Below are 26429 nucleotides of genomic sequence, written 5' to 3' on the forward strand. Positions count from 1 at the left end.
CGACATGCACTACCACTTCCAGCTGCTCACCTTCACCCTGCCCCAACACGGTCCTTCAGGAGCTGAACCTGGACACACTTTCCACAGTTGTAGCAGCCAGAGGCACTATCAGTGTCCCCAACTTCCCATATCCTGGACGCCTCACACTGATCGGCAAAGCAGTTGATTCCATGCCATAAACTGATTCTTTGGTAGCAGGTGCAAGATATGCCAAATATGGATTAAATAAAAAACAAAACATAGTAATGAATGGAATAATATTGCATGGCTGGGTTACTAATGAGTTTTATGCTGATCATTATTATTTAGAAAAGAGTTTTAGACATAATGAGAAAGAATTGGCAACATCTACAAGGCAATGTTACAAACTATTGTGAGGGACAAACCATGTAGAAGAGGGAAGCAGGAAATAGCAAATAATGTGAACCAATATAAGATCATGACATTTGAAAAAATGATAAACTATGAATTCAAGTCAAATGTCTGCAGAGTGCACATTAGAATGCAGAAAATAAATCTGGGTCTTCGTAGACAGCTCAATAAAACCAACAAAGGTCTGCCAGGAAACAGAGCAAAGCTATCTTTAGGTACACAAAATTGCTGGAGAAACTCAGCGGGTGCAGCAGCATCTATGGAGCGAAGGAAATAGGCGACTTTTCGGGCCGAAACCCTTCTTCAGACTCAAAGCTATCTTTAGAATGGGTGGCCTAAGGAAATGTTTAATTATTTTTCATGTCTTGTTGGAAAGGTTGGGACACCAATTAATTACCACACCATGAGGAGAATAGAGATAACTGTGGTTCATTGATTTAGCAAAATCGAAAGAACCTGACAATGAGAGTTTTTTTAAGTTATAGGATCACATAATGAAGCCACTTTGTGTTAACAAACTCTTGTCTTTACATTGAAGAAAGACGCAAAACGCTGATGTAACTCAGCGAGACAGGCAGCATCTCTAGATAGAAGGAATGGGTGACATTTCACGTCGACTGACCCTTCTTCAGACTGAGAGTCAGGGGAGAGGGATAGTTGGAAGGATATCCAATGAACTTAACTGTAGCAGATGGATGCTCTTATTGTTTAATCTTACCTCCGTGTTAGTATAGTAGGTGTTCCACGATGATCGCAGCGACTCCTGACCTCCAATATCCCACATTAGAAAATGTGTATTGTTCACTACTATTTCTTCTACATTACTGCCAATTGTAGGTGAAGTATGTACAACCTCATTCATTGAGCTGTAATGATACAATTAAACATATGGCTTTTTTTTTTAGCAGTTCTAGTAAATGGGGAAGTCATTTTCAAGCTGCATTACTGCTATAAAGTTCACAAATATTCAGGTGATTACAAATCCTCTCATATATCAATAACTTTTCAATAAAATAATTCAGCAATTTCAATGGGGAATACCAGTGAGTTTCAAGCAGTTTTACCATCCTGCAAATAGACTTAGTTTGTAACTTCCAAGTATTGATGTATATGTAAACATTTTACAGTACTGTTAAAGAGAATCAGTTTGTTGATTCTGGCCAGTTCCCAGTTATAAGCTGCTTTTACTGCAGAGTTCAATACTGAATGTCAGTGAAGTCCCACAGTTTCAATTTTCATATGACATTTTTACAGGATAATTGGTCTGACAGCAATACTTCTTACAAAGTAAGAAACTAGTTGAATTCAAGCTTATCATTGAATTTTACTTTTGAATATTTTTGTGAATGAACATTTTCTTTCTCTTACCACCAATGACTCGAGGATAATGGACATTGCCTACATAGATTTTAGTATGGCTGGGATAAACCAATAACTCCTATACCTATGAATCCTCTTTAACAGCTTCCCTACCACTGCTATGAGGGATTGACGACTCTCCAGTCCTCCAGAACTTTGCCTCTGGCTAGAGAGAATACAAGGAGGCCCCAGACATCTCTCATCTTGCTTCTCACAATAACCTGGGATATATATCATCAAGCCATGCTTTTCAAGAGACCCAAAACCATCTCCGCTTGATCTCAAAATGGTAGTATTAGTATATCCCATACTGATCTTACTACCTCCCATGTCTTTCTCCTTGGTGTATACAAATGGAAAGTTGAGTACTAAATAGAAACAGGCCCTTTGCCATACTTGTCCAAGTGACCGAATTGTAATTCTAGGCTAGTCCCATTTACCTGCATTTAGTCCATAGTCATCAAAACCCTTCCTATCAATATATCTGTCCAAATGTATTTTAAAAGTCTTAATTGTATCAGTTTCTATAGCTTCTTCTGGCAATTGTTTCTAGATATGGACAATCCTCTGGTCTCAACATTTTCCAGGGTTCTAGCATTTACTGTGCAATTGTTGACATAGCAAGGTGCACACTTGCCTGAGTGAAATTACATTTTCCATTCCTTGGTCCAACTTCCCAACTGATCTAGATCCTGTTGTAAATCTTCCTCACTTGAATTGAATTGAATACATTATTGACACATGTGACAGTGAAATTCTTCCCTTGCATACCCAAGGAAAGCAGTAGTCACAACATAAGGGGCGTTGACATAGTTACACAGTATCCCGTGCCAGGTCCTCCTTTGGTCTCCACCTCTCCCTCTCATTCCCCCTCGCCGGGTCACTGTCAGATATAACACTAGCTTTGGTGTCATCTGCAAATTTACAAACAATGTAACGACATTACCATCCAAATCGTTAATATAAAGAAAAAGTGGACTCGTAACAGACCTCTGTGATATACCATCGGTCATATGCCTCCAATCAAAAAATCAACCCCATATACACCCTTTGACTCCTTCCTCCAAGCCAATTTTGAATCCATTTGGTTAGCTAATCTTGGATTCCATGTGATCTAAACTTCCTTGACAAAGGCTAAAGTCCAGACAGTTCATTGCCTGCCCTCATCAACACTTGTTTAATATCTCGCCTAAATACTCTGAACTCAAGCATAAATTTACTCCTTATGTATTACTGCAATGTTCTAATACTTCTTTATCACCCCTTCAATTAATTATCATTCTTACATTTTGCCATGACCCATTTCAGCATCAGCTGTACAGTATTGGATTTCACGGTCATATGTTTGGATTGAAATAATATCCCCGCTTTTTCAAATTGTTCAATATTTGATATTCTATCTGTAAGTGTCAATTCTAGGAAAAACAGTATCATAATAGTATTAGTAGTAATAGTAATTCTGCTCGAAGCCCACACAGGAGCAATCTAATTTGTCCTATTCCACTGCTCAGACCTTAATTTTTGTTCTCGCTGAAGGCGCTATACAATTTCCTTCTGCAAACAAGGACTAAGTTGCCTTTCATTTCCCTTCCAGATCATGACTGCCTCCCAACTCCTGAACCATTAGAAAAAGTCTACTTCATTTCAGAATAGCAAGTTAGATTACACTCCAGAAAACTCTCCACATCTTCCTATGCTGCAGTCCAATCTACCTCTCTTTGCAATTTTCTGCCCCACCATTGTGTCCTGAACAGCACGTTTTGCCACAAATTCACTCACTACTTCCAATTAATCTAACTGTTACTCCCACCATTCACCTTGAAGGTAATTGTGTCATTTATGCAGTGGATATGATAAAATGCAACTTATTGTGTCTATTGCACTCATGGAACAATTTTTTTGTAGTTTTAAATTTAACAAAAATTGGATCAAAGCTTCTCACATTTTAATCAATTGTAGCACTCCAATCAGCCATAAGACAAACAGTTAATCTGTTTGACACTCAAACTAAAAAGTTAAAGAAAATTAAAAAAAATAAGCTTAGATTTGGATTACAATAAGTACCTAATGTATAAAACACTTTGCAACAGTCAGAATTTTTTTTTGATTCTCGAGTCCCACAGATTTGCAGCCAACCTGTGTGCTTCATATTTGCTCTACTATTCAATACAAAATTAACTAATCCTTTATCTCAATAACATATTCCTGCTCTCTCCCCAGCTAGTCATTCCATTGCTGTAGCCACTGCTGTAACGGCCAACAGCTCGATCGGCCAGATGTCCTGAACCAATGTTACATCCCATCTGCACGAACCCACAACTTTAGTTTCAATTAATCTGCAATTTGTGGGTGGTATAGGAGCAAAATGAAAACTTAGCAAATGAATAACATTCTACTAATGATTAGGAATATAATGTACGTTCAGGCAACTAGCATTTGAATTATCCAGGCACTGTCCGTTAATGCTGAATACAGCTGAATACAGAGTGGTAGTCAACGACTTTGTTGAGTGGTGCCGGCTGAATCGCCTGCAGCTCGGCAGCGATAAGACTAAGGAGTTAGTGGTGGACTTTAGGAGGAGAGGAACACCCCTGTCTCCATCAAGGGTGTAGATGTGCAGTTTACCAAGGCGTACAAGTCACTTGGAGTTTACCTGAACAGTAAACTGGATTTGTCCAGTAACGTTGAGGCACTGTATAAGAGACAGAGTCGTCGGTATTTCCTGAGGATGCTCTGCTCTTTCAACATCTGCAGTAAGATGCTGCAGATGTTCTATCAATCGGTGGTGGCCAGTGCCATCTTCTACACTGTCGTGTGCTGGGGTAGCAGAGCAAAGGCCATGGACGCCAACAGAATCAACAAGCTCATCAGGAAGGCTGGCTCAGTCCTGGGAGTGGAGTTGGCAGACCAATTTCCCTCCTGGGATAAATAAAATTCTATTGTATCGTATCATTAATAGCAAGATGAAAGCCAAAGTGGGAAAGGAAATTAGCATCAGAAAGTGTGGCACATGCGAGAGCAAATTATATAAACTATAAACAATTCGTTAATTATCAACTCTGGAAAGGCTAGTTCCTCTTCAAAGCTCTCGCAATCTCTCAAATATCAGACAAGGTAAACAGTAAACTGAGTGTCACACTCAAGCAAAGAACAGTATATCCATGTCACAAAGAAGGCTGGCAATGCTATTCCAACGTCATGGAACGATGGGTCACCTGCCAAAATCATGTAATTGGTTCTGTTTTTCCTACACTGCAAGCCCAATGGATTCTATCTGGCTTAGCAAAGCAAAGAGTATTGTGCTACAGATTCTACCAAAGCAATTGTTGTTTGAAGTAGAATTGTTTTCCCTTTGTGTAAACACCATTTAATAACATTCCCCCAACACATTACCCTCCTGGGACATACACACACAATGCTTACTGTTTGGAGTGGCCAAGCTGCTTCCTAAATTAACCCAAGAGTCAACATGAAAGCAACATGTTTTCTTGCTTTTCTTACTTCCTGCAGTTCTCTCCTATCAACCAATGCAAATAGAAAACTACTGAAGCCGTTCCTAACATGTTTAAATGGACCTAATAAGAGATTCATGTTTTAATCCAGCTATTCATTAATGCTATAAACAAATCTGTCACCACATAATCACCCTTCTACATCTATTGCTCCATCATCGAAAGCTCATTTTAAATGAATTAAAAATTAATTAAATAATTATACTGAGGCATTCAGGGACCTGATAAACTAAACAAATTAAACATTTCAAAAATTGCCTGACTGCTCTGCACTTCGAAAAATACGTTCAAATTGAAAGGCAAGTGATTACGAGTCGTTATAATGGACCCAGGGGGCGGAGGGCGGAATAGTGTCTGTTATTGCCAATTATCCGCTGTAACCGAGTACGGTATTATCATTGTATGTAGTTGAAACAGAACTGCAGATGATGGTAAATCCACAAAAGTACAAAAGTGCTGAAGTAACCCAGTGGGTCAGGCAGTATCCCTGGAGAACATGGATAGGTGTTGTCGGGACAATTCAGGCTGCTGAGTAACTGGAGCACTTTGTGTCATTTCACCCTAAAGTGAGGCGTTGATGCCACTGGTCTGCAACAGTGAGCCTATCTTCACCAGCTGCCGCTCAGACCGGTTTAAGTGGCTATTGTTGCGGCTCACGTTGTGGCCCCTGGCCGACACCTCATTCTTCAGGCCACTGCCAACAACAGGATGTACGTGGTCACCGTGGGGCTCCCTCCGCTCTCACCAGCTGTAACTTCTTCCTGTCAGCCGTCACTTTGTTCGCTCCTGCTCCACCACCACCTTTACCTCCTCCCTCCAGTTGCCAACATCTTCCAAAGTGGAGTATGGGAAAGAGGCCGAGTGGACAGAGTGACGGGAGGAGGGGGAGGCAGCAGCCGCCGTGGGACAGGGAATGGACAAAGTGACGACCAACAGGAAGAAGTGGCAGCTGGTGAGAGGGGAGGGAGCCCCACAGTGACTGAGCGCATCCTGTCGGTGGCGGCAGCCTGAAGAAAGTGCTGTTCTCAGGGGCTACAACATGAGCCGCAACTACAGCCATGTCAATCAGACCATACGGTGAGTGAAGGAGGGCTCGCAGGTGCACCTTGCGAGCTAGGGGTGGCGTAGGAAACCGGGGCTGCATGCGGCTGGGGAGGCGGAGTGAGCTGGGAAAGCATGGGCAGGTCCATCCTCTATAACCAAAATCCATTATAATGGGGTCCATTAAAATAAGGGTTTACTATTTTTCAATCCAGACATTGCCAGTTTCCAATTGTTTTTGAAATAATATTCAAGAACCACAAAATTCACTACATTCATCCGAACTTAATTTTTAAAAACAAATTGCGGGATCCAAGTTGGATTGCAGCTGGATTTCACTTACAGAAACTCAGAAGATATTTTATGCCCTCATACAAATTACAGGAAAATGGTAGAATGAAAGAGAAAACAAAATACTATGTACAAAAGCCAGTGTTTAGACTACATTGGCCACCAAACATTCAGTGAAGAACTTGCACCCAAACACATTAACTCAACGATTACATCAAGTTTCAGCCAACAGGACGGCAAATCAACTAGTACAGCCATTGTCTTGAATAGAAATATAGTTCAGCATTCCTCACTTTGGTCGAGGCCTTGTAGTTTAGATCAGACCAGTTATCAGACCAACTCACCCATGCTAACCGAGTTACCTACTCTGGCATCTTGTTCCAAACAATTTAATACTAATAAATGTGAAGTCATTCACTTTGGGGAAAAAAATGATAGGGCAAGTTATTTTCTAAATGAGGAGGAGCTGCGTTGTAATGCAACGCAAAGGGATCTAGGGGTATTAGTACATGAATCACTAAAAGTTAGTATGCAGGTGCAGCAAGCAATCAGGAAGGCCAATGGAGTTTTGGCCTTTATTGCTAGGGGGATTGAGTATAAAAACACGGAGGTCTTGCTGCAGCTGTACACAGTATTAGTGAGACCACATTTGGAATACTGTGTACAGTTCTGGGGTCCATACTTAAGAAAGGATGTACTAGCCCTGGAGGCAGTGCAGCGAAGGTTTACAAGATTAATTCCTGCAATGAGGGGATTGACATATGAGGAAAGGTTAAGTAGGCTGGAACTCTACTCTTTGGAGTTTAGAAGAATGAGAGGCGATCTCATTGAAACATATAAGATCGTGAGGGGCCTTGATCGGGTGGATGCACCGAGGATGTTCCCAATGATCGGGGAAACTAGAACTAGGGGACATAGTTGCAGAATAAGGGGGGGCTCTTTTAAAACTGAGATGAGGAAGAACTTCTTCACCCAGAGGGTGGTTAATTTATGGAATTCACTGCCCCAGGGAGCAGTGGAAGCAGAAACTTTAAATATATTTAAGACTAAAATAGATGGTTTTTTAGCTGCCAAGGGGATAAGGGGCTACGGGGAGAGGGCAGGGATATGGACCTAGGTATGGTTAGTATAGTAAGACCTGAGTGATCTCCTGGACAAGTGTCGATCGCCTGGATTGGGGTCGGAGAGGAATTTCCCAGATTTTTTTCCCGAATTGGACCTGGGTTTTTATCCGTTTTTTTGCCTCCCCCAGGAGATCACGAGGTTCTTGGGGTGGAGAGGGGTGATAGCGGTATAAAGGGGAGGGTAGTGTCTTGTGTTCTGTGTCTTGTGTCTACTGTTTGTGGGTAAGTGTGTCTGTTTAGTGTTCAGCCATGAGCGAATGGCGGTGCGGGCTCGACGGACCTGGTGGTCTACTCTCGCACCTACTTTCTATGTTTCTATGTTTCTATGTTAACACCCACCATTCTGTTGGAAACCTGGCTCTCAGATCTCCTTTAGATATTTCTCCTCTCACCTTAGACTCATCCCTAGACTCCCTTACACTTAGAAAAAGGCTGATAAACTACCATATTTGTGCCCCTTATAATTTTATAAACCTCCAAAAAATCACCTCATTTTTCTGAGCTCCTATAAGAACAATCCCAGTCTACCCAATTATTGCAACTAAAGTTCTCCATTCCAAGCAACATCCTGGTGAATCTCTTTGTACTCTTTCTTGCACTACCGCATCCTTTCTATAGTGTGATGCCGATATTCCAAATGTTTGCTGCTAAACATTATGTCCCAACTCTTATACTCAATACCCTTGCCAATGAAGGCAGGCGAGCTAAATGTCTTCTTCAGTACCCTATCCACCTGCCTATCCAAAATCAGTAAGAATTACATGTGCATCAGGACTTCATAACCTTTACAGCTAACTGCAAAGATTGACTTCAGAGCTAGAAACAATGATGAAAGAAATGCATTATTATTATTATTATTAAAAACTAAGAAGAAGATTTAAATGATGAACATATTAATAATTTTTCAGGGAGCAATGAACGTACTGCAAGGTTCTTCTGTGCATCAATGTTTCAGAGGAACCTGCCATTTACTGTATATGCCGAACCAGTAATAAATAATGCAAATTTATTATCTTCTTAAAGATTACCACTTGTCATTAATATTAACTTTAACCTGTAGCCACGCAAGATAAAACTGGTCTACTACATTTTACCATTTTAAACGAACCAAGTCCTATAATAAATTCTGCAATATCCAAGACAACACACAATATCAAAGCTAAATGCTGTCATGCACATACTCTGCCATTCCTCATTCTTCTCAGTCTTTCCCAATCAATGATTTGCTTCCATTCCTATTCTGTGTAAATTCAGCGAAGACCAGCTAAGGCCATGTAGGACCTGCTAATTCCACGAATCAAGAAGGAGCTCGTAGTTTGTGCAGTTTCAGAGAATGCAGCCTCTTTGAGAGAATGAGAGAAGGTACACAAAAATGCTGGAGAAACTCAGCGGGTGCAGCAGCATCTATGGAGCGAAGGAAATAGGTGACGTTTCGGGCCGAAATCCTTCTTCAGACTCTTCAGACTATTCTACTATGCCCAGTAGAATGTGTTTTGTGCCAAATATGGCGGCTTGATCTTTAAGTGTTCCTTAGGCTGAGCTGGTACATGAAAAGGATGTCAAATTTCATCACTGATATCAACTTTTGTTAAAGAAGAGAGTCCTGGGATATGGAAAGCAATCTATGTTCACTAAAGATCCGCTGTGGATCTTTATTAATGGAGGTCAGCATTATACCATGGGGCAACCCTTGTTCTGCAGATGTTCAATACATAACCAATATTTGCATATATATCAGTTAATAACTTGGGACCATAGACTCGTAACACACAAATAAGCAGGCATTTTCCACATACAACAGATTAACTACCGAAAGCTTATCAGAGATGAGATGCAGCATTGGGGCACTAAAAATGATAGCACCCACTTATTCTACTGAGACCTATGTCAAGATATTGTGGAGCTGTTGGTTAGCATCATCGCTTGCATGTCATTGCGTACCAAATACAAAATTGAGATGAATTATCAATAACTGAACATCCAGAACGCTTTGGAGTAGTCTATAGATCAAAATAAATCTCTCCTCCTTTTAGTCCTGAATGGCTTATTTTAGATGATACCCCCAGGTTAAATTTTTCCAGCCAGAAGATGTTGCCTAAAAAGATACATCAGCAACTGCGTCAGATCTAGTACTCATGTATTCCTCACAGGTGGAACTGCTACAACAACAATATAGACATTAGAGTGCATTAGTTCAAAATAAATATTTCCTGGCATAAAGGTTTGTGTTTTCTTAAAGGTAAAAGCCAAAGAAATGTCATTAATACTAAACTGCAATTCAGAAACAATCCACAACTAATGATATTTGCTAATGACATAATTTATATTTATCTTCATGGAGACGACCTATCAATATGCCTGCACATTATTTAAGAGGTATGGTAGCATTATTATTAAAATTATTGATTAGCAAACAGCTCTGGACCATTGATTCAGAGAAGGGAGCTCTAAATACAGCACAGCAGCTGAGGGATTTCAATTAATTATCTCAATCTAGAATATTGAAAAAAATAAAAGTCTCAGTAACAATAATTATGAAGTCTTTGGATTGTCCCAAACCATGCTCTTCACAGATTCTCATTCACCTTTACTCAAACTGGTCTATTACTGACTCTCAATCCATTAACACAGTTAACTCTTAATTGACTCCTCAGTTCATGGTCAATTATGGATGGACAATAAACATCAACTTCATCAGCAATGTTCACATTCTATGAACTAATACATTTTATTTTTTAAATGACCTAAACATGCAAAATCTGCCAGGTTTGTATTCCAGTGGTGTCCATGGCAAGAATTACAGATTTGTGAATGTGGCAAATTCCTGATCGCCATCAATTTAAATGGGACAGTGGGCAGGACCAGAAATTTACCAGGCAACATAGTTAACTGTAGTGTTTTTGGAGAGGGATAGGGCAGGATACTACTAGAATCTCAAAACCACGATGAGTCATCTTTGGCAGTTAATCCTGTGAACCCTGCACTAAAAATTATATAATCAATATCATAAAATAACTAAACAGAAGCTGTGTTGCTCAAAAATACAATACCTGTCTAACATTGAGAGAAAACCTTTCAGAAACACACTATACTTACAACTGGTAAAGTATTGTTGTCTTCCCAGCATTGTCTAGCCCAACGATAATCACTTTATGTTCTAAAAGAGAAACAAATCAGATTCAATGAATCTCAAAAGTATACGCACATTTCATAAACTCAAATGAAAAGCCAAATGTTATGTAATAAACTTGCAATTTGTTTTCAGTTTGGGAATAATCATAATAATAAACTTGCTTCCAGTTTCCCTCCCACCTCCTCTACAATCAGTCTGAAGAAGGGTCCCAAGCTGAATCCATCTATTTTCTCTGGAGATGCTGTCTGACCCACTGCAGCATTTTGTGTCTAACTTTGGGGATAATCATGTTGAATTGCTTTAGACAGAATGCTCAAGAGATGACAATTTCTTATTTAGGGCAATATTCTCAGTATGTACGGGCATCATACATGGAGTTACTTTCATCACAAGGAGAATAATGCTAGATTTGAGGATTTGAGAAAATGATATCCAAACCACCAATTCTTAACCCTATGTTGCTAACACAGCTATAAAATATATTGACACAAATGAAAAATGTTCAAAATAGTTAATTTTTCATTTGCACAATATGACCTTATATTCCACTTTCTTGTAAGTGAATTGCAGCATCTTGTATGTTATATTGTTTACAATGCATACCAGGTTTCTGTAACTGCTTCCACAGAATAAACATGTTGTTATACTATAGGGATTACTGCAATATGCAGTTTTATGAGAAAATCCAAAAGATGGAAAGGTTTGAAAGGGAACATTTTTCTCCAATCAAAACTCTCCATATAAGGAGTGTGCCAAAAATATAAAATCTGTTTCTCGTAAAGCTTCATCAGGCCAACGGAAAACTACACGTAAAGCAACAAATCTTTTCCAGTGTTATGACAACGAGTTTCACAGTCTGACAGCAACCACGATGCCCATCAAAGCTAGAACCATTTGGCCATGCGTGCCTCACATCCCTGTAAAGCTTTCTGATCCATATATCTGTCCACCTTTTAAATGTTCTTATTGCACCTCAACTACTTCATCTGGCAGCTCGTTTCATATACTCACTACCTTTTGCGTAAAAAGATGTGCCTCAGATTCCTATTAATTCTTTCCCCCCTCACTTTAATAATGTACAGTGGCGGCGCCTAACGGCAGCGTCTCGACTACAGTCATCTGTCTTTTTTTATTTTTGTCTTGTTAAATGTATGTCTTGAGTTAGTTTTTATTAATTTTTTTAGCTGTGTATATGTGGGGGGTGGTGGGGGGGCTGTGGGGGAATCCGTTTTAAATCTCTTCCCTGTGCGGAGACCCGACTATTCCCTGTCGGGTCTCGGATGTCGTTGGGCCAAACATCGTGGAGCCGGCGGCGACCTCCGGCCGGGACTAACCTGAGGGCTCCAGTTGCAGAGCCTGCGGAACTGACATCGCGGAGCTGGCCAACTTTGGAGCGGGAAGAGCTGTGGTGGCGTGCGGCTGCGGCCCGACTTTTGGAGTTCGGAGGCACCGGCCGCAGACCCGGTGGACGGGAACATCGGGAGCTCGCAGGTCCCTGGTGGGAGACCGTTTTTCCAAGCTCCGCAACGGCGACTTCTCCCGCTGGAATCGCGGGTTTAAGGACATGGAGCTGGGGCCTAACATCACCCGGCGTGGCTTAAACGGCCTCAGGACTTACCACCGCCTGCCGGGGGCTTTAACATCGGAGCCCCAGTTCGCCTCGACACTGCAGTTGGACTGCTGGACCGCGGGAGAAAGAACAAAGGGAAGAGATAAAGACTTTGCCTTCCATCACAGTGAGGAGATGTTGGAGACTCACTGTGATGGATGTTTATGTAAACTGTGTTAAGTGTGAGTCTTGGATTGTTTTGTAATGTAAAAAACTGTAGAAATGATATTTCGTTCAAACCTAGGTTTGAATGACAATAAATTGCATTCTATTCTATTCTATCTATTAAATCTAGTCCCTCTAGTTCTCGATTCGCCTACCCTGGGAAAAAGACTGCATTCACCCGATCTATTCCCGTCACATTTTATACTCATCTATTTATTTCCGGTTCCTGCATTTCAAATAATAAAGTCCAATATTTCCAAATAGCTCAAGCCCGAGAAACCTGTCAACATCCTTGTAAATATTCTCTGCACTCTTGTCAGCTTAATGGCTTACTTCCCAGGGCAGAGTGACTAAAACTAAAAATAACAGCCCAAATTCGGCCTCAGCAACATCTTGGACAACTGTAATATTTCATCCCAACTTATATACTCAATTCCCTGACTGTTGACGGCCAACATGCCAAAAACCTTCTTCATGACCACCACCGATTTACTTGCAATGCCTCTTTAATGCTAATAAATGTGAAGTCATTCACTTTGGGAAAAAAAATGATAGGGCAAGTTATTTTCTAATGAGGAGGAGCTGCGTTGTAATGCAACGCAAAGGGATCTAGGGGTATTAGTACATGAATCACTAAAAGTTAGTATGCAGGTGCAGCAAGCAATCAGGAAGGCCAATGGAGTTTTGGCCTTTATTGCTAGGGGGATTGAGTATAAAAACACGGAGGTCTTGCTGCAGCTGTACACAGTATTAGTGAGACCACATTTGGAATACTGTGTACAGTTCTGGGGTCCATACTTAAGAAAGGATGTACTAGCCCTGGAGGCAGTGCAGCGAAGGTTTACAAGATTAATTCCTGCAATGAGGGGATTGACATATGAGGAAAGGTTAAGTAGGCTGGAACTCTACTCTTTGGAGTTTAGAAGAATGAGAGGCGATCTCATTGAAACATATAAGATCGTGAGGGGCCTTGATCGGGTGGATGCACCGAGGATGTTCCCAATGATCGGGGAAACTAGAACTAGGGGACATAGTTGCAGAATAAGGGGGGGCTCTTTTAAAACTGAGATGAGGAAGAACTTCTTCACCCAGAGGGTGGTGAATTTATGGAATTCACTGCCCCAGGGAGCAGTGGAAGCAGAAACTTTAAATATATTTAAGACTAAAATAGATGTTTTTTTAGCTGCCAAGGGGATAAGGGGCTACGGGGAGAGGGCAGGGATATGGACCTAGGTATGGTTAGTATAGTAAGACCTGAGTGATCTCCTGGACAAGTGTCGATCGCCTGGATTGGGGTCGGAGAGGAATTTCCCGGATTTTTTTCCCGAATTGGACCTGGGTTTTTATCCGGTTTTTTGCCTCCCCCAGGAGATCGCGAGGTTCTTGGGGTGGAGAGGGGTGATAGCGGTATAAAGGGGAGGGTAGTGTCTTGTGTTCTGTGTCTTGTGTCTACTGTTTGTGGGTAAGTGTGTCTGTTTAGTGTTCAGCCATGAGCGAATGGCGGTGCGGGCTCGACGGACCTGGTGGTCTACTCTCGCACCTACTTTCTATGTTTCTATGTTTCTAAGGCAACTATATACTTGTATTCGTAGATCCATTGACTTAACAACACTCTCCAGGGTCCTACCATTCACTGTAAACTGCCCTGGTTTGACTTCCCAAAATGCAACACCTCACACTTACGTAAATTAAACTCCATTAGCTATTTCTGGACCTACATGATGCGGTGATCAAGATCCCATTGTAATTCTTGATAGCATCTTCACTCGACAATATCGCCTATTTTAGTGTCATCAACAAACTTACTAATCATGCCTTTGAAGTTTTTGTCGGGAATTGCGATCAACATTTTCAGTGCAAGTTAAGGGGCTGTCCCACTTGGGCGACCTAATTGGCGAGTTTAGAAGAGTTTGAAAAAAGACATGGTGAAGACCTCCTTCGACCATGTAGAAGACCTCCTTCGACTATGTTGAAGACCAGCTTCGACTAGCTACGACTAACTACGGGAAAATTGGTCACCAAATAGTGGGGAGTGAAGACGACCTCCTTCGATCTCCCTTTGACTATGATGAAGACTATCTACGACTACCTTAGACTACCCTCGATTAAATAGACTAACATGCCGACCTACTACGACTAAACCTACGAGTAAAAAAAATAATCGATTTTTTCCATGGCAACCTTTTTTTACTCGCGATCATTTTTTAACATATTGAACAAACCGCCGTGACCTAGCTGAGACCTAGAGGATGCGGAGACCACTCTCGAGCATGAAGGAGAGTTCCGAAGACTTCCTACGACCTTGTGTCGACCATGCTGCGAGTATGAGTCAAGGGCAAACTCGTCAGAACTCGCGGATTAGGTCGCCCAAGTGGGACAGGCCCTTTAATGAAGTTTGTTAACCATCAGTCTTGGATTGCTACTCTCAAGTCAATACTAATTGAATTGAAGTCAGAGTGTACTCAAAATGAAAGAACACATTACATATGACAATTAAGTGTGCCTCACTCGAACCCAGCACAACTGTTGGACAGGCATTGTGTACATCACAATGAAACTTAGTAAAGAAAACAACTTCCAAGCTTATTTTTCTTTACAATCAGCTCTCTCATCACAAAATAGTGAAAACATCGTTGTGTTATTCCCCACCCCTCTTCTGCACAACCAAGAGGAAATACTTTTGAAATACTGCTTTTGAAATACGACTCCATCTAAGCAATAACCACTCAATCACAATTAAGCAAAAATAAAGTGTTGGAGGAACTCAGCAGATCAAGCAGCATCTGGAAAGGGAATGGACAGAGATTGTTTTGGGTGAGCATCTTTCTTCCTGACCCAAAACCTCATTCCTGGGCGCAGATGCGGTGTAGACGGAGTAATTGGGAGTAGAGGATGGAGTCTTTACAGGAAGCATGGTGGGAAGCAGTGTAGTCTAGATAAGAATGGGAGTCAACAAGTTTGTAGTAGTTTGTCTCCTGTGATGGAGACGGTGAGATCCAGAAACGGTAGGGAGAAGTCACAAATGGTCCAAGTGAATTTGAGTGCAGGATGGAAATTGGTCATGAAGTTGATGAAGTGGGAGAGCTCTGCATGGGTGCAGGAGGCAGCACCGATGCAGTTGTCAATGTAGCGGAGGTAGAGTTCGGGGATAGGGCCAGTGTACGCCTGGAACAGTGATTGTTCGACGTACCATATAAAGAGGCAGGCATAGCATGAGCCCAGCTACATCGACTTCTCTAACTTCAAATAGCTTTCCCTCTCTCTCCATCCCCTCCCCCTTCCCAGTTCTCCCATCAGTCTTACTGTCTCCAACTACATTCTATCTCTGTCCCGCCCACTCCTGACATCAGTCTGAAGGTCTCGACTCAAAATGTCACCCATTCCTTCTCTCCAGAGATGCTGCCTGCCCCGCTGTGTTACTCCAGCATTTTGTGACAATCTTCAAATCCTTTTTTAATACATTAAAGAACAGAGTTGACAGCAGCTACATACACTCAGGCTTATTTAATATTATTTAGAATAAAATGCAGCATTGGTGTAGGATTGCGATAAACTAAAATGCTGCTGTCCACATCACACCTCCACCAATGTCCCTCTTGCTAACTATTTCTGTACTCACTGACTTCTCAGAAAAGGAACCCTTAAGTAGAAAAACGACCGCATTAACGTTTAAACTCAATTCATAATAATGTCATGACATCTGATAGACATGAATGAGACCTTAACCCACAGCATTAAAACTCCACAAAGTTTAACATTCTTGCTTTAACCAAAGGTCTGATATTGTACACTAATGTCACACACAAATTGTAAGCAGTTCACATGAGATTTAAAATCTAGATTCAAGATTGATAATGATAACAATGGATGCTGAAAATAGAATATAAATCATTTTATAAGCATCCTCATTAAGCATAAATATTCAACAGGCTGTGTGCCATTTTTCAAACTGGTTTACCTATTATTCCTTCCACAAGCCATGCTATTGGTGCCACTTAGTGGTTTACTTTCATAAACTATCAGCCACATGGTGCAGCAGCTGAGAAGTCATACCCATGAAGCTTTTATGAAGTAATACAAAGTACTTTCTCTTTTCAACCAAAACTCATAGTTTTTAGCATCTGTGCAAGTTGCTGCCAAAACTAGATAATTAAAATATGGTAATCAATATTAAAAATAGATACTATTAGATGCATGTTTTTCCAACATTCTCACTTTTGGCAATAGAAATTGCATGATCAATGTCCTAAATCCAACTTTATTACTAATTCATGATTAATATGTTGTAAGACTCAAACATGATGCCTAAGAAATTGATGCCAAATTCAACTAATTATTTTGCCTGGACTTTATCCATTCCCTGCATATTCCTTCCTATACCTGTCCAAAAACCTCCTAAATGCCATAATCGTAGCTATTTCCACCACCACGTTCCTGCACCAGTAAAAAAAATTGCCCTGCACAATTAATTTAAATATTCCCCCTCTCACCTTAAAGCTGTGCCCTTTAATCTTTGACATTTCCACCCTGGGAAAGGAAGCATTTCCCCACTTTTATCTCAAACATATCTTTATCCCACTGTATCTTTTGACAGCCAACTTCACTGTCTGCAATCGACAATAGGTGCAGGAGTAGGCCATTCGGCCCTTCGAGTCAGCACCGCCATTCAATGTGATCATGGCTGATCATCCACAATCAGTACCCGTCCCTGCCTTCTCCCCATATCCCCTGACTCCACTATCTTTAAGAACCCTATCTAGCTCTCCCTTGAAAGTATCCAGAGAACCGGCCTCCACCGCCCTCTGAGGCAAAGAATTCCACAGACTCACAACTCTGTGTGAAAAGTGTTTCCTCATCTCCTTTCTAAATGGCTTACCCCTTATTCTTAAACTGTGACCCCTGGTTCTGGACTTCCTCAACAATGGGAACATGTTTCCTGCCTCTAGCGTGTCCAAACTCTTAATAATCTTATATGTTTCAATAAAATTCCCTCTCATCCTTTTAAATTCCAGAGTATACAAGCCCAGCCGCTCCATTCTCTCAGCATATGACTGTCCCGCCTCCACGGAAATTAACCTTGTGAACCTACGCTGCACTCCCTCAATAGCAAGAATGCCCCTCAAATTTGAAGACCAAAACTGCACACAATACTCCAGGTGTGGTCTCACTAGGGCCTTATACAACTGCAGGAGGACCTTTTTGCTCCTATACTCAACTCCTCTTGTTATGAAGGCCAACATGCCATTCGCTTTCTTCACTGTCTGCTGTATCTGCATGCTTACTTTCATTGACTGATGAACAATGACCCCCAGATCCCGTTGTACTTCCCCTTTTCCCAACTTGACACCATTTAGATAATAATCTGCCCTCCTGTTTTTGCTACCAAAGTGGATAACATCACATTTATCCACATTAAACTGCATCTGCCATGCATCTGCACACTCACCCAACCTGTCCAAGTCAACCTGCATTCTCATAGCATCCTCCTGACAGTTCACACTGCCACGCAGCTTTGACTCATATGCAAATTTGCTAATGTTGCTTTGAATCGCTTCATCTAAATCATTCATATATATTGTAAATAGCTGCATTCCCAGCACCGAGCTTTGCGGTACCCCACTAGTCACTGCCTGCCATTCTGAAAGGGACCTGTTAATCCCTACTCTTTGTTTCCTGTCTGCCAACCAATTTTCTATCCATGTCAGCACTCTACCTCCAATACCATGTGCCCTAATTTTGCCCATGAATCTCCTATGTGGGACCTTATCAAATGCTTTCTGAAAGTCCAGGTACACTACATCCACTGGCTCTCCCTTGTCCATTTTCCTAGTTACATCCTCAAAAAATTCCAGGAGATTAGTCAAGCACGATTTCCCCTTCATAAATCCATGCTGACTCAGACCGAACCTGTTACAGCTATCCAAATGTGCCGCTATTTCATCTTTTATGATTGACTCCAGCATCTTACCCACCACCGATGTCAGGCTAACTGGTCTATAATTCCGTTTTCTCTCTCCCGCCTTTTTTAAAAAGTGAGATAACATTAGCTATCCTCCAATCCACAGGAACTGACCCTGAATCTATAGAACATTGGAAGATGATCACCAATGCATCCACGATTTCTAGAGCCACTTCCTTAAGTACCCTGGGATGCAGAACATCAGGCCCTGGGGATTTATTAGCCTTCAGTCCCATCAGTCTACCCAACACAATTTCCTGCCTAATGTGGATTTCCTTCAGTTCCTCCGTCACTCCAGCAACTCCACCAACTTTTATGTTTTCTGCAAACTTGCTACCCAACCCCATTTATATTTTCGCCCAAGTCATTTATATATATCGCCTACAGCAAAGGTCCCTGCACGGATCCCTGTGGAATACCATTGGGCACAGACCTGCAGCCAGAATGACACCCTTTTATCACTGCCCTCCACTATGCCAGTTCTGAATCACCAAATCACCATGGAATCCATACATCTTAATCTTCTGGAACAGCCGACAATAAGGGACCTTATCAAATACCTTACTAAAGTTCTGTATATAACATCTATTGTCCACACTCATCAATCACCTCCATCAGCCCCTTAAAAAACTCGATTAAGTTTGCAAGATTTGACCTGCCCTGCATAAAGCCATACTGACTGTCCCTAATTAGAACATTCTCTTCCAAATACGAGTACATCCTAACCCCAGATTCTTCCAACAGCTTCACAACCACTGATGTGAGGTTCACTGTTCTATAATTTCCTGGATTATCCCTATTTCTGTTCTTAAACAAACTCATTGGCTTATCCCCAGTCCCCCAAGACCACATCTATGGCTAGTGAGCGCACAGGATCTTCTATCAGGCCTCAGAAATCTCTCTTTCCTTTCTCAATAACCAGGATCGATCTTAACTGGTCCTGGGAACATATCCAACTTAATGCTCTTCAAGAGACCCGACACTCGCTCCCTTGATCTCAAAGTGCCCGCGCACGTTAGCATAATGGGCCTATCCCACATAGGCGATTTTTCCGCGGACAGCTGGTCAAGTTGCCGGCAGTCGCCTGAAAAACTGGGAACTGGAACGGCGACTGTCAGAGTGGAACACACACACACACAAACACATCGCAAAGGCAGGGGCCTGGGCAAGCGGGGGACTGCTATCTAAAAGATCCCCAGATTTTTTAGAATCTCCGAGAACCTTCGACCCCCTGACAATCCACTAGGACCGCCTTGCAACCCACCTACGGCTCGAGAATTCTCGCTAATCTCCATGGCGACTTCATTCTAGTCACCGCTAATTTTTCAACATGTTGAAAAATTCTCAGTGACCATAATGAGGCCGCGACTAGTTCCCAAAATGTGGGAACTCCTCACGACCACGAAGGAGATTCCCAAGCAACCACCCGCGAACATGTGGCGACCATGTGTGACTGCAAAGTCTCCTGCAGTCGCCTATAAAGTCGCCTAAGTGGGACAGGCCCATAATCCACACGGATCTTGCTATTCTCCATATCCTTCTCCTTGATGAATGCAGTGCAAATTACCTGTTGAGTACCTTGCCTACCTCCACTGACTCCAAGCATAAATTCCTTCCTGTATTCTTGAGTGATCCTATCCTTTCTGTAGTTATTTTCTTGCTTTTAATGTATGTTAAAATTAACTAATAGTCATAAAATTGATTATCTGGACATTAATATACTATTCCCATCAATTTGTGCAAATTAACTGCTGGATTTCCGACATTACAACAACAACTGCAATTCAAGGCATTTTTGCAGTTATGAAGTTCGATGCCCTGAGATCACAAGAAATGCTCATTAGATGAAACAATTTTTCCAAATTCAGATTATGAAAACAATTTCTACCAGAAAATTAATAAACATCAGTTCAGGTTCATTAGGAAACTGAAGGAAGCTCACTGCCTTTTTATACAGTCTCAAATGAAACCTAGTTGACCATAAATCCAAACATGTATCGTGGGTTTCTACAGATGTTTTCATATCACTTCAGCATGACAGATGGAATACAATTCCACTACATCAATCGATGAATGACGATGCCCAAGAAGTCATCCAACGTACCTTGTCATCGCAAAGATATGATCGTCATAACAATCGGTCTAAATACAGCCCACAGCTTGTAACATAACTTTGGTATTACCAGCTACTTTTCCAAATCTATAACTGCAACCAGCTGCATGTAATAAACCTGCGGTTTTAAATAGAAAAATGCTGATAACAGTCAAGATTCAAGCATTCAACATTTAGAGCAAAGTCGGGCAGAATAGTTGGCAACAACATATCCCTCATCCACAAGCTCAATTTGTGCAGGTTGATCGAATGATATCATAGCCACAGAAGTGTCAAGTGTGTCTGTACCCACAGTCACAATCACAGACATCAGATGGGCCTTCCTGAGAGTGAACCTAAGTGACTGGTCTGGGTGCGAGTCCCCGGCTGTGTGCTCAAAACCTGCACAGACTAGCTGGCAGTATTCATGGACATCTTTAAACTCTCCCTACACTAATCTCCGATGCCCACTTAAGGACCGCCATCTGGTGGCTCTGACATCCTCCATTATGAAGTGCTTCGAGAGGCTGATCATGTTGCACATTAACTCCAGCCTCCCAGACAGACTTGATCCATTGCAATTTGCATACAGCTGCAACAGGTCAATTGCAGATGCCATCTCCATAGCCTTATAGGCATCGTGCAACATCCGGATAACAAGGACAACTGTCAAACTCCTATTTATTGCCTTTAGCTCGGCCTTCAATGCAATAATTCCAACCAAAATCATCTCCATATTCCTAGACTGATGAATCAGCATCCCTCACTGCAACTGGATCCTTGACTTCCTAACCCATAGCCTGCAATCAGCAAGAATAGGGATCAAAACATCGAGCACCTCAAAGCTGCATTCACAGTCCCCGACTATGATGTAGCATAGATTTATTGTCATGTGTACCGAGATACAGTGACAAACTTTGTTTTGGATACTATCAGGTAAAAAACATTCACACACGATTACAATCAAAATCGCAGAAGTCTTACAGGTCGTACAAAGAGAAAAGAAACAGAGTGCAGAATATAGTGTTACAGCTGCGGGAAAAGTACAGATAAAAAAAGTGCAAGATCCACAGAGAGGTAGATGGAGTGGATGACATCAGGAATACACAATTTAGCGTGTTTGTGGTCCATGCAAGAGTTTGATGACATTGAGGAACAAGCTGTTCATGAATATAGTGATATGCGCACTCAAGCTTTTGTATTTTCTGCCTGATGGGAGAGGGGGAAGAGCAAATGACCAGAATGTGAGTGGTCCTACTTTCCCAAGGCAGTTTGTCAATGGCAGTAGGATGGAGGGAAGGGGGAAAGGGGGAGGAGGCTGATTTGCATGATGTACTGAGCTGCAAAAACAATTCTGCATTTCTTACGGTCTTGGGCGGAGCTGATGCCAAACCAAACTGTGATGCATTCTTTCTACAATGTATCTATACAAATTGGTATGATTTTTTTGAGGCATATCAAACTTCCTTAGTCTTTTGAAGCAGTCAATGTGTTTAGACCAGGAGAAATTGTTGGCAATATTCATACTTAGTAACTTGAAGCTCTTGACCATCTCCGCTTCAGCACTACTGATGTAGCTCCATCGTTTTGCTGACATTGATCATAAGATCATAAGATTATGTGATGAGAGTAGAATTTGGCTTTCCTCAATCTATCTCTCCCTCGAAACCTCATTGTCCTGACATCTCCCCATAACCACTGACACCTGTACTAATCTAGAATCTAACTATCTCTGCCTTAAATATATCCACTGACTTTGCTTCCACAGCCTTCTGTGGCAAAGAATTCCAGATACACCACCATCAGACTAAAGAAATACCTCATCTCCCTCCTAAAAGAACGTCCTTTAATTCAAAGGTTATGACCTCTAGTCCCAGACTCTCCCGCTAGTAGAAACATCCTCTCCACATCCACTCTATCCAAGCCTTTCACTATTCTGTAAGTCTCAATGAGATTCCCCTCATTCTTCTAAACTCAGGTTGTTTCCTTGACATCATATTAAGCTCTCCATTTTCTCCTGTACTCTGTCTCATAATTTTTTGAAAACCAGTCTACCATGGTGGTATCATCTGCGAACATGTAAATGGTTGGAGCAAAATTTGGCCATATTAGAGGGAGGATAGTAAAGGCTGAGAACACATCCTCAGGGTGGCAATGTTATTTTCCTATACACTCACGACTGTGAGACTCAATTTTGCTCGAATTCAATTTATACGTTTGTGTAAATTATTTATACAATTTATGTTATACCACTGTAGTGGACTGGATCTTAAACAATGATGAAACAGAGTACAGGTAGGAGACTGAGAGTTTAATAGCATAGTGTAAAGACAACAACCTTTCCCTCAATATTAGTAAAATGAAGGAACTGATCATCAACTTCAATAGGTGGAGTATTGTGAGAAATTTTGGGTTCTATATCCGAGGAAGGATGTGCTGTCGCTGGAGAGGGTCCAGGAATCCTAGGAATGAGTGGGTTAACATATGATGAGCATTTGATGGCACTGGGCCTCTACTCGCTGGAGTTTTGAAGGATGAGGGGAAACCTCATTGAAATTTACTGAATAGTGAAAGGCTTGGACAGAGTGGATGTGGAATGTTTCTACTAGTGGGAGAGTCTAGGACTAGGGGTCATAGCCATGAAAGTACGTCAGCATCTCTAATTCCTCAAAAGCCCAAGGAAATTCAGCACATCTCCAATACTCTTATGAATTACTACACAAGCATCATAGAAAGTACAGTATCTCATCCAGAAGCACCAGTTTGGTATGGCAACCTCTCTGCCCTGGGCAGCAAGGAATTGCATTCATGGATGCCATCAGTTGTCTGGCTAGCATGCAAAGCAAAGTTTTTCCACTATATCTCAGTACACATGACAATAATAAATCAATACCAGTATCAATACCACTTCAGCCAGCATCTGCGGAAAGAGAAACAAAGTAAATGTTTCAATTGAAGAGTCGTTCTTAAAACTGGGGATGAAAGAAAACACCTAAAATATTCCCAGTATATTCTGATTTCATGCATTTGCAGTTGTTTTTTTAATTTTCAAACCTGAAGGTTTACCTTCTTTCAAGAAGAGTAGGAAATTAAGATTAATTAAAATATATTTCCAGTTTATTCATAATACATGTTCTCAAATTCTTTATCAAAAAGTAACAGTACTCTGCATGAAAAATTAGGAGCAGCATAAGAAATACAATACGAGTATCATAGAGCAAAATAGCTTTCATTTTTTCACATAAGCAGAAGCCAAACACAATTATCCATTTTTTCCCATGAGCTAACTACTGTAGTTTTTTTAAATAGTAATTTTATAAATGTAGTAAACAAGACAGTTTAAAAAAAATCTTCTGTATCTTAAGCACCAGCAATTATTTCAGTATTGTAAAGAAAGAAAATAACATTCTATCTACTTCAGGGAATGACAAGAGTACTTGACCAAATCACCTTGAACCTATCAGAGGAGGGGCCGTTATTAAAGTACAAAGTCATCAAATAAGAAAGATCCATTCTGATTATATTTAACTATAAAACACCTTGTGCATTTAAGGCACCACTCGTAATTTCAACTCAGCATAACACTTAAACAAAACAAGCTGCACTCCAAAACTAGGCTGCACTCTCATTATCCCACAGACTTCTCAGCAAATCTGAAATGCAGGAACTCTCCAAAGTCTTAAAAATAAATACACATAAACAACGTTTACAACACTCCTTCCATCCACCACAGGAAATATTATATCACCACATATGCTATATGACATTTCTTTGGAGAATCTTAAATTCTTAATTTTATTCTTTGTCAATTCTCCTAAATGTAAATATGAGCTCACACTGGACAAAGAGAACACTACTCCAGCTAGTTCATTTAAACTCATGAAACATGTGACAGAAAACATGCTCATGTTAGATGTACTGTAGTTGAACTGAACTTCACTTTGACCTAAATGATAATGCAACCAGGGAAAATGCAAAAGTAAAATAATTTGTACTTTTCCAAAGTGCAGTCCAGCAGGACTATAGGCATATTTAATGTAAAAAAAAAAAAAAAATGATAGATAACATAGATATTGTAAAAAAAAGTTGGCACAAAATGACAAAAAAAGAATAAGTAGCAGCAATATGCAGCATCAAGAAAACACATGCATTGATATCTCATTGTTTAGACTGCCTCAAGATTAGAAGACATTAGAAACAAACAGCATATTAGATGTATAGGAACAAAAAAGGCTGTGATAGCAATGGAACGTAAAGTTTTTGTGAGAAAAATAACACAAAGTTGCAATTCTGGGAGGTGACTTTAAATACAGGATAAGAACGCGTGTGAATAGCACAAAAGAGATAATAGGTAAAGTATAGCACAAAAAGTTTTATATATAAGACGGTGTCAGTTGCACATTTGGGGGATGAACAGTAATAAGTCTGAAATTTCAAGTAGATACATGAAAGCTACCGAATTATACATTGAAAATCCGAAGATATCAAATTTTAGAAACAAATAATGAACAAAACTAGATTAATCAGATTAGAAATGTTTCAAGAGAGAATAGATTTGAAATCGTGACAATGAACACACTGGATTCAGTCGTGACAGTGTGGCGGATATTCACTTGGAGATCAAGTTAAGACTTTGCGAAGTAAATTAACAGCATGACACTGGGCAGAGCCAAATGTCCAGAGAGGCTGAGTGGCTGAGCTCGAACATGAATGCGTTGAGTGAAGCCCGATGTGATCGGGATCAGGGCCCACCTTGGTGGTTGAAGAGTCTCCACAGTTTGGTGAAGATGATTCCCATTCTCCAGGCGGGCAGGCGGGCGGGTGGGGAGGGAGGGAGGGAGGGAGGGGAGGTGGGCTGTAGCAACCGTCTCGCCAGCCACAGCCACAAGTCCGGTACAGCCCGGGGCCTGCTGTCAGCAGCTCGGTTTACAGCGGCAAAAAAACACCCCCTTCCTCGGTGCAGCAGCCAAGACGTGGTTGTGGGAAGCTCCGTTCACAAGGCGCCAGCCGACGCGCGATGTACCTAACACCGGCCGCCGGTGGGAAGAAGAGCCATCCTGGCGAGGCCAAGAGGGACAACAACCGCGATCAAACCTTCTCGTTCCGACTCTCGCCGACCGGGCATTGAGAGCAAACTGCGGCTGCGCGCCAGCCCCGGGTGCCGGCACTCCGCCGGGTCCCGGTACCCCCATGGCGCATGCGCGGCCGGCGACTGTGCCGACACTCCAGTGCGCCTGCGCGGCCTGCTACACCAGGCGCCGACGCGCCGTCGGGTCCCGATGCTCCAGCGCGCCTGTGCGGCCGGCTGCCGAGCGCCGGCATCCTCAACGCATTTGCGCGGCCGGCGACTTTCTTGCACTTGCTACGTCTGCGCGGTGCCGGCAGTGCCAACGCGTCCAGCAGGTGACGTGCCTCAGCGTCCACGCTACACTTTGGTTGCAGGGTGCCGCGGGGAATACCTTTAAAGGAATCCCTCAAAGGATGCAATCAGAATACTGAGGGAAGGGCATAATTCATTTAACAGTTCCTATTGGTGATGTGAAATCTGTTCAGATCAATAGTTCACCGTAGTGATATCTTGTCTTAATGACATTTTATGTAACTAAAGCAGGTGAGTCATGACTTTTGACATAAGTGCAGCCAACCTGGCAGAGGTTGAGAGAATGCAAAGTGAAAGAAAAACGTGGCACTATTACTGCACCTTCAGGATGCCCCAAAGTGCCCTAAAGGCAATGAAATACCTTTGAAGTAGTGTCACCGTTGTACAACATT

At 41.6% G+C, this 26429-nt stretch overlaps 1 protein-coding gene across 1 annotated transcript in view; it reads right to left on the reverse strand.

Annotated features, from left to right (window-relative positions):
• arl5a (ADP ribosylation factor like GTPase 5A) overlaps positions 1-25803 on the reverse strand; it is a 45802-nt gene extending 19999 nt beyond the window's left edge. Inside the window, exons 1-4 of the mRNA XM_033024807.1 lie at positions 25511-25803; positions 25410-25475; positions 10796-10856; positions 1091-1238 (exon numbers count right to left, since the gene is read on the reverse strand). Coding sequence (XP_032880698.1) covers positions 1091-1238; positions 10796-10856; positions 25410-25455 — 255 coding nt within the window. The 5' untranslated portion in view covers positions 25456-25475; positions 25511-25803. The remainder of the gene's footprint in view (positions 1-1090; positions 1239-10795; positions 10857-25409; positions 25476-25510) is intronic.
• Positions 25804-26429: the final 626 nt, after the last annotated feature.

The sequence above is a fragment of the Amblyraja radiata genome, chromosome 7, assembly GCF_010909765.2.
Source record: "Amblyraja radiata isolate CabotCenter1 chromosome 7, sAmbRad1.1.pri, whole genome shotgun sequence".
NCBI lineage: Eukaryota > Metazoa > Chordata > Chondrichthyes > Rajiformes > Rajidae > Amblyraja > Amblyraja radiata.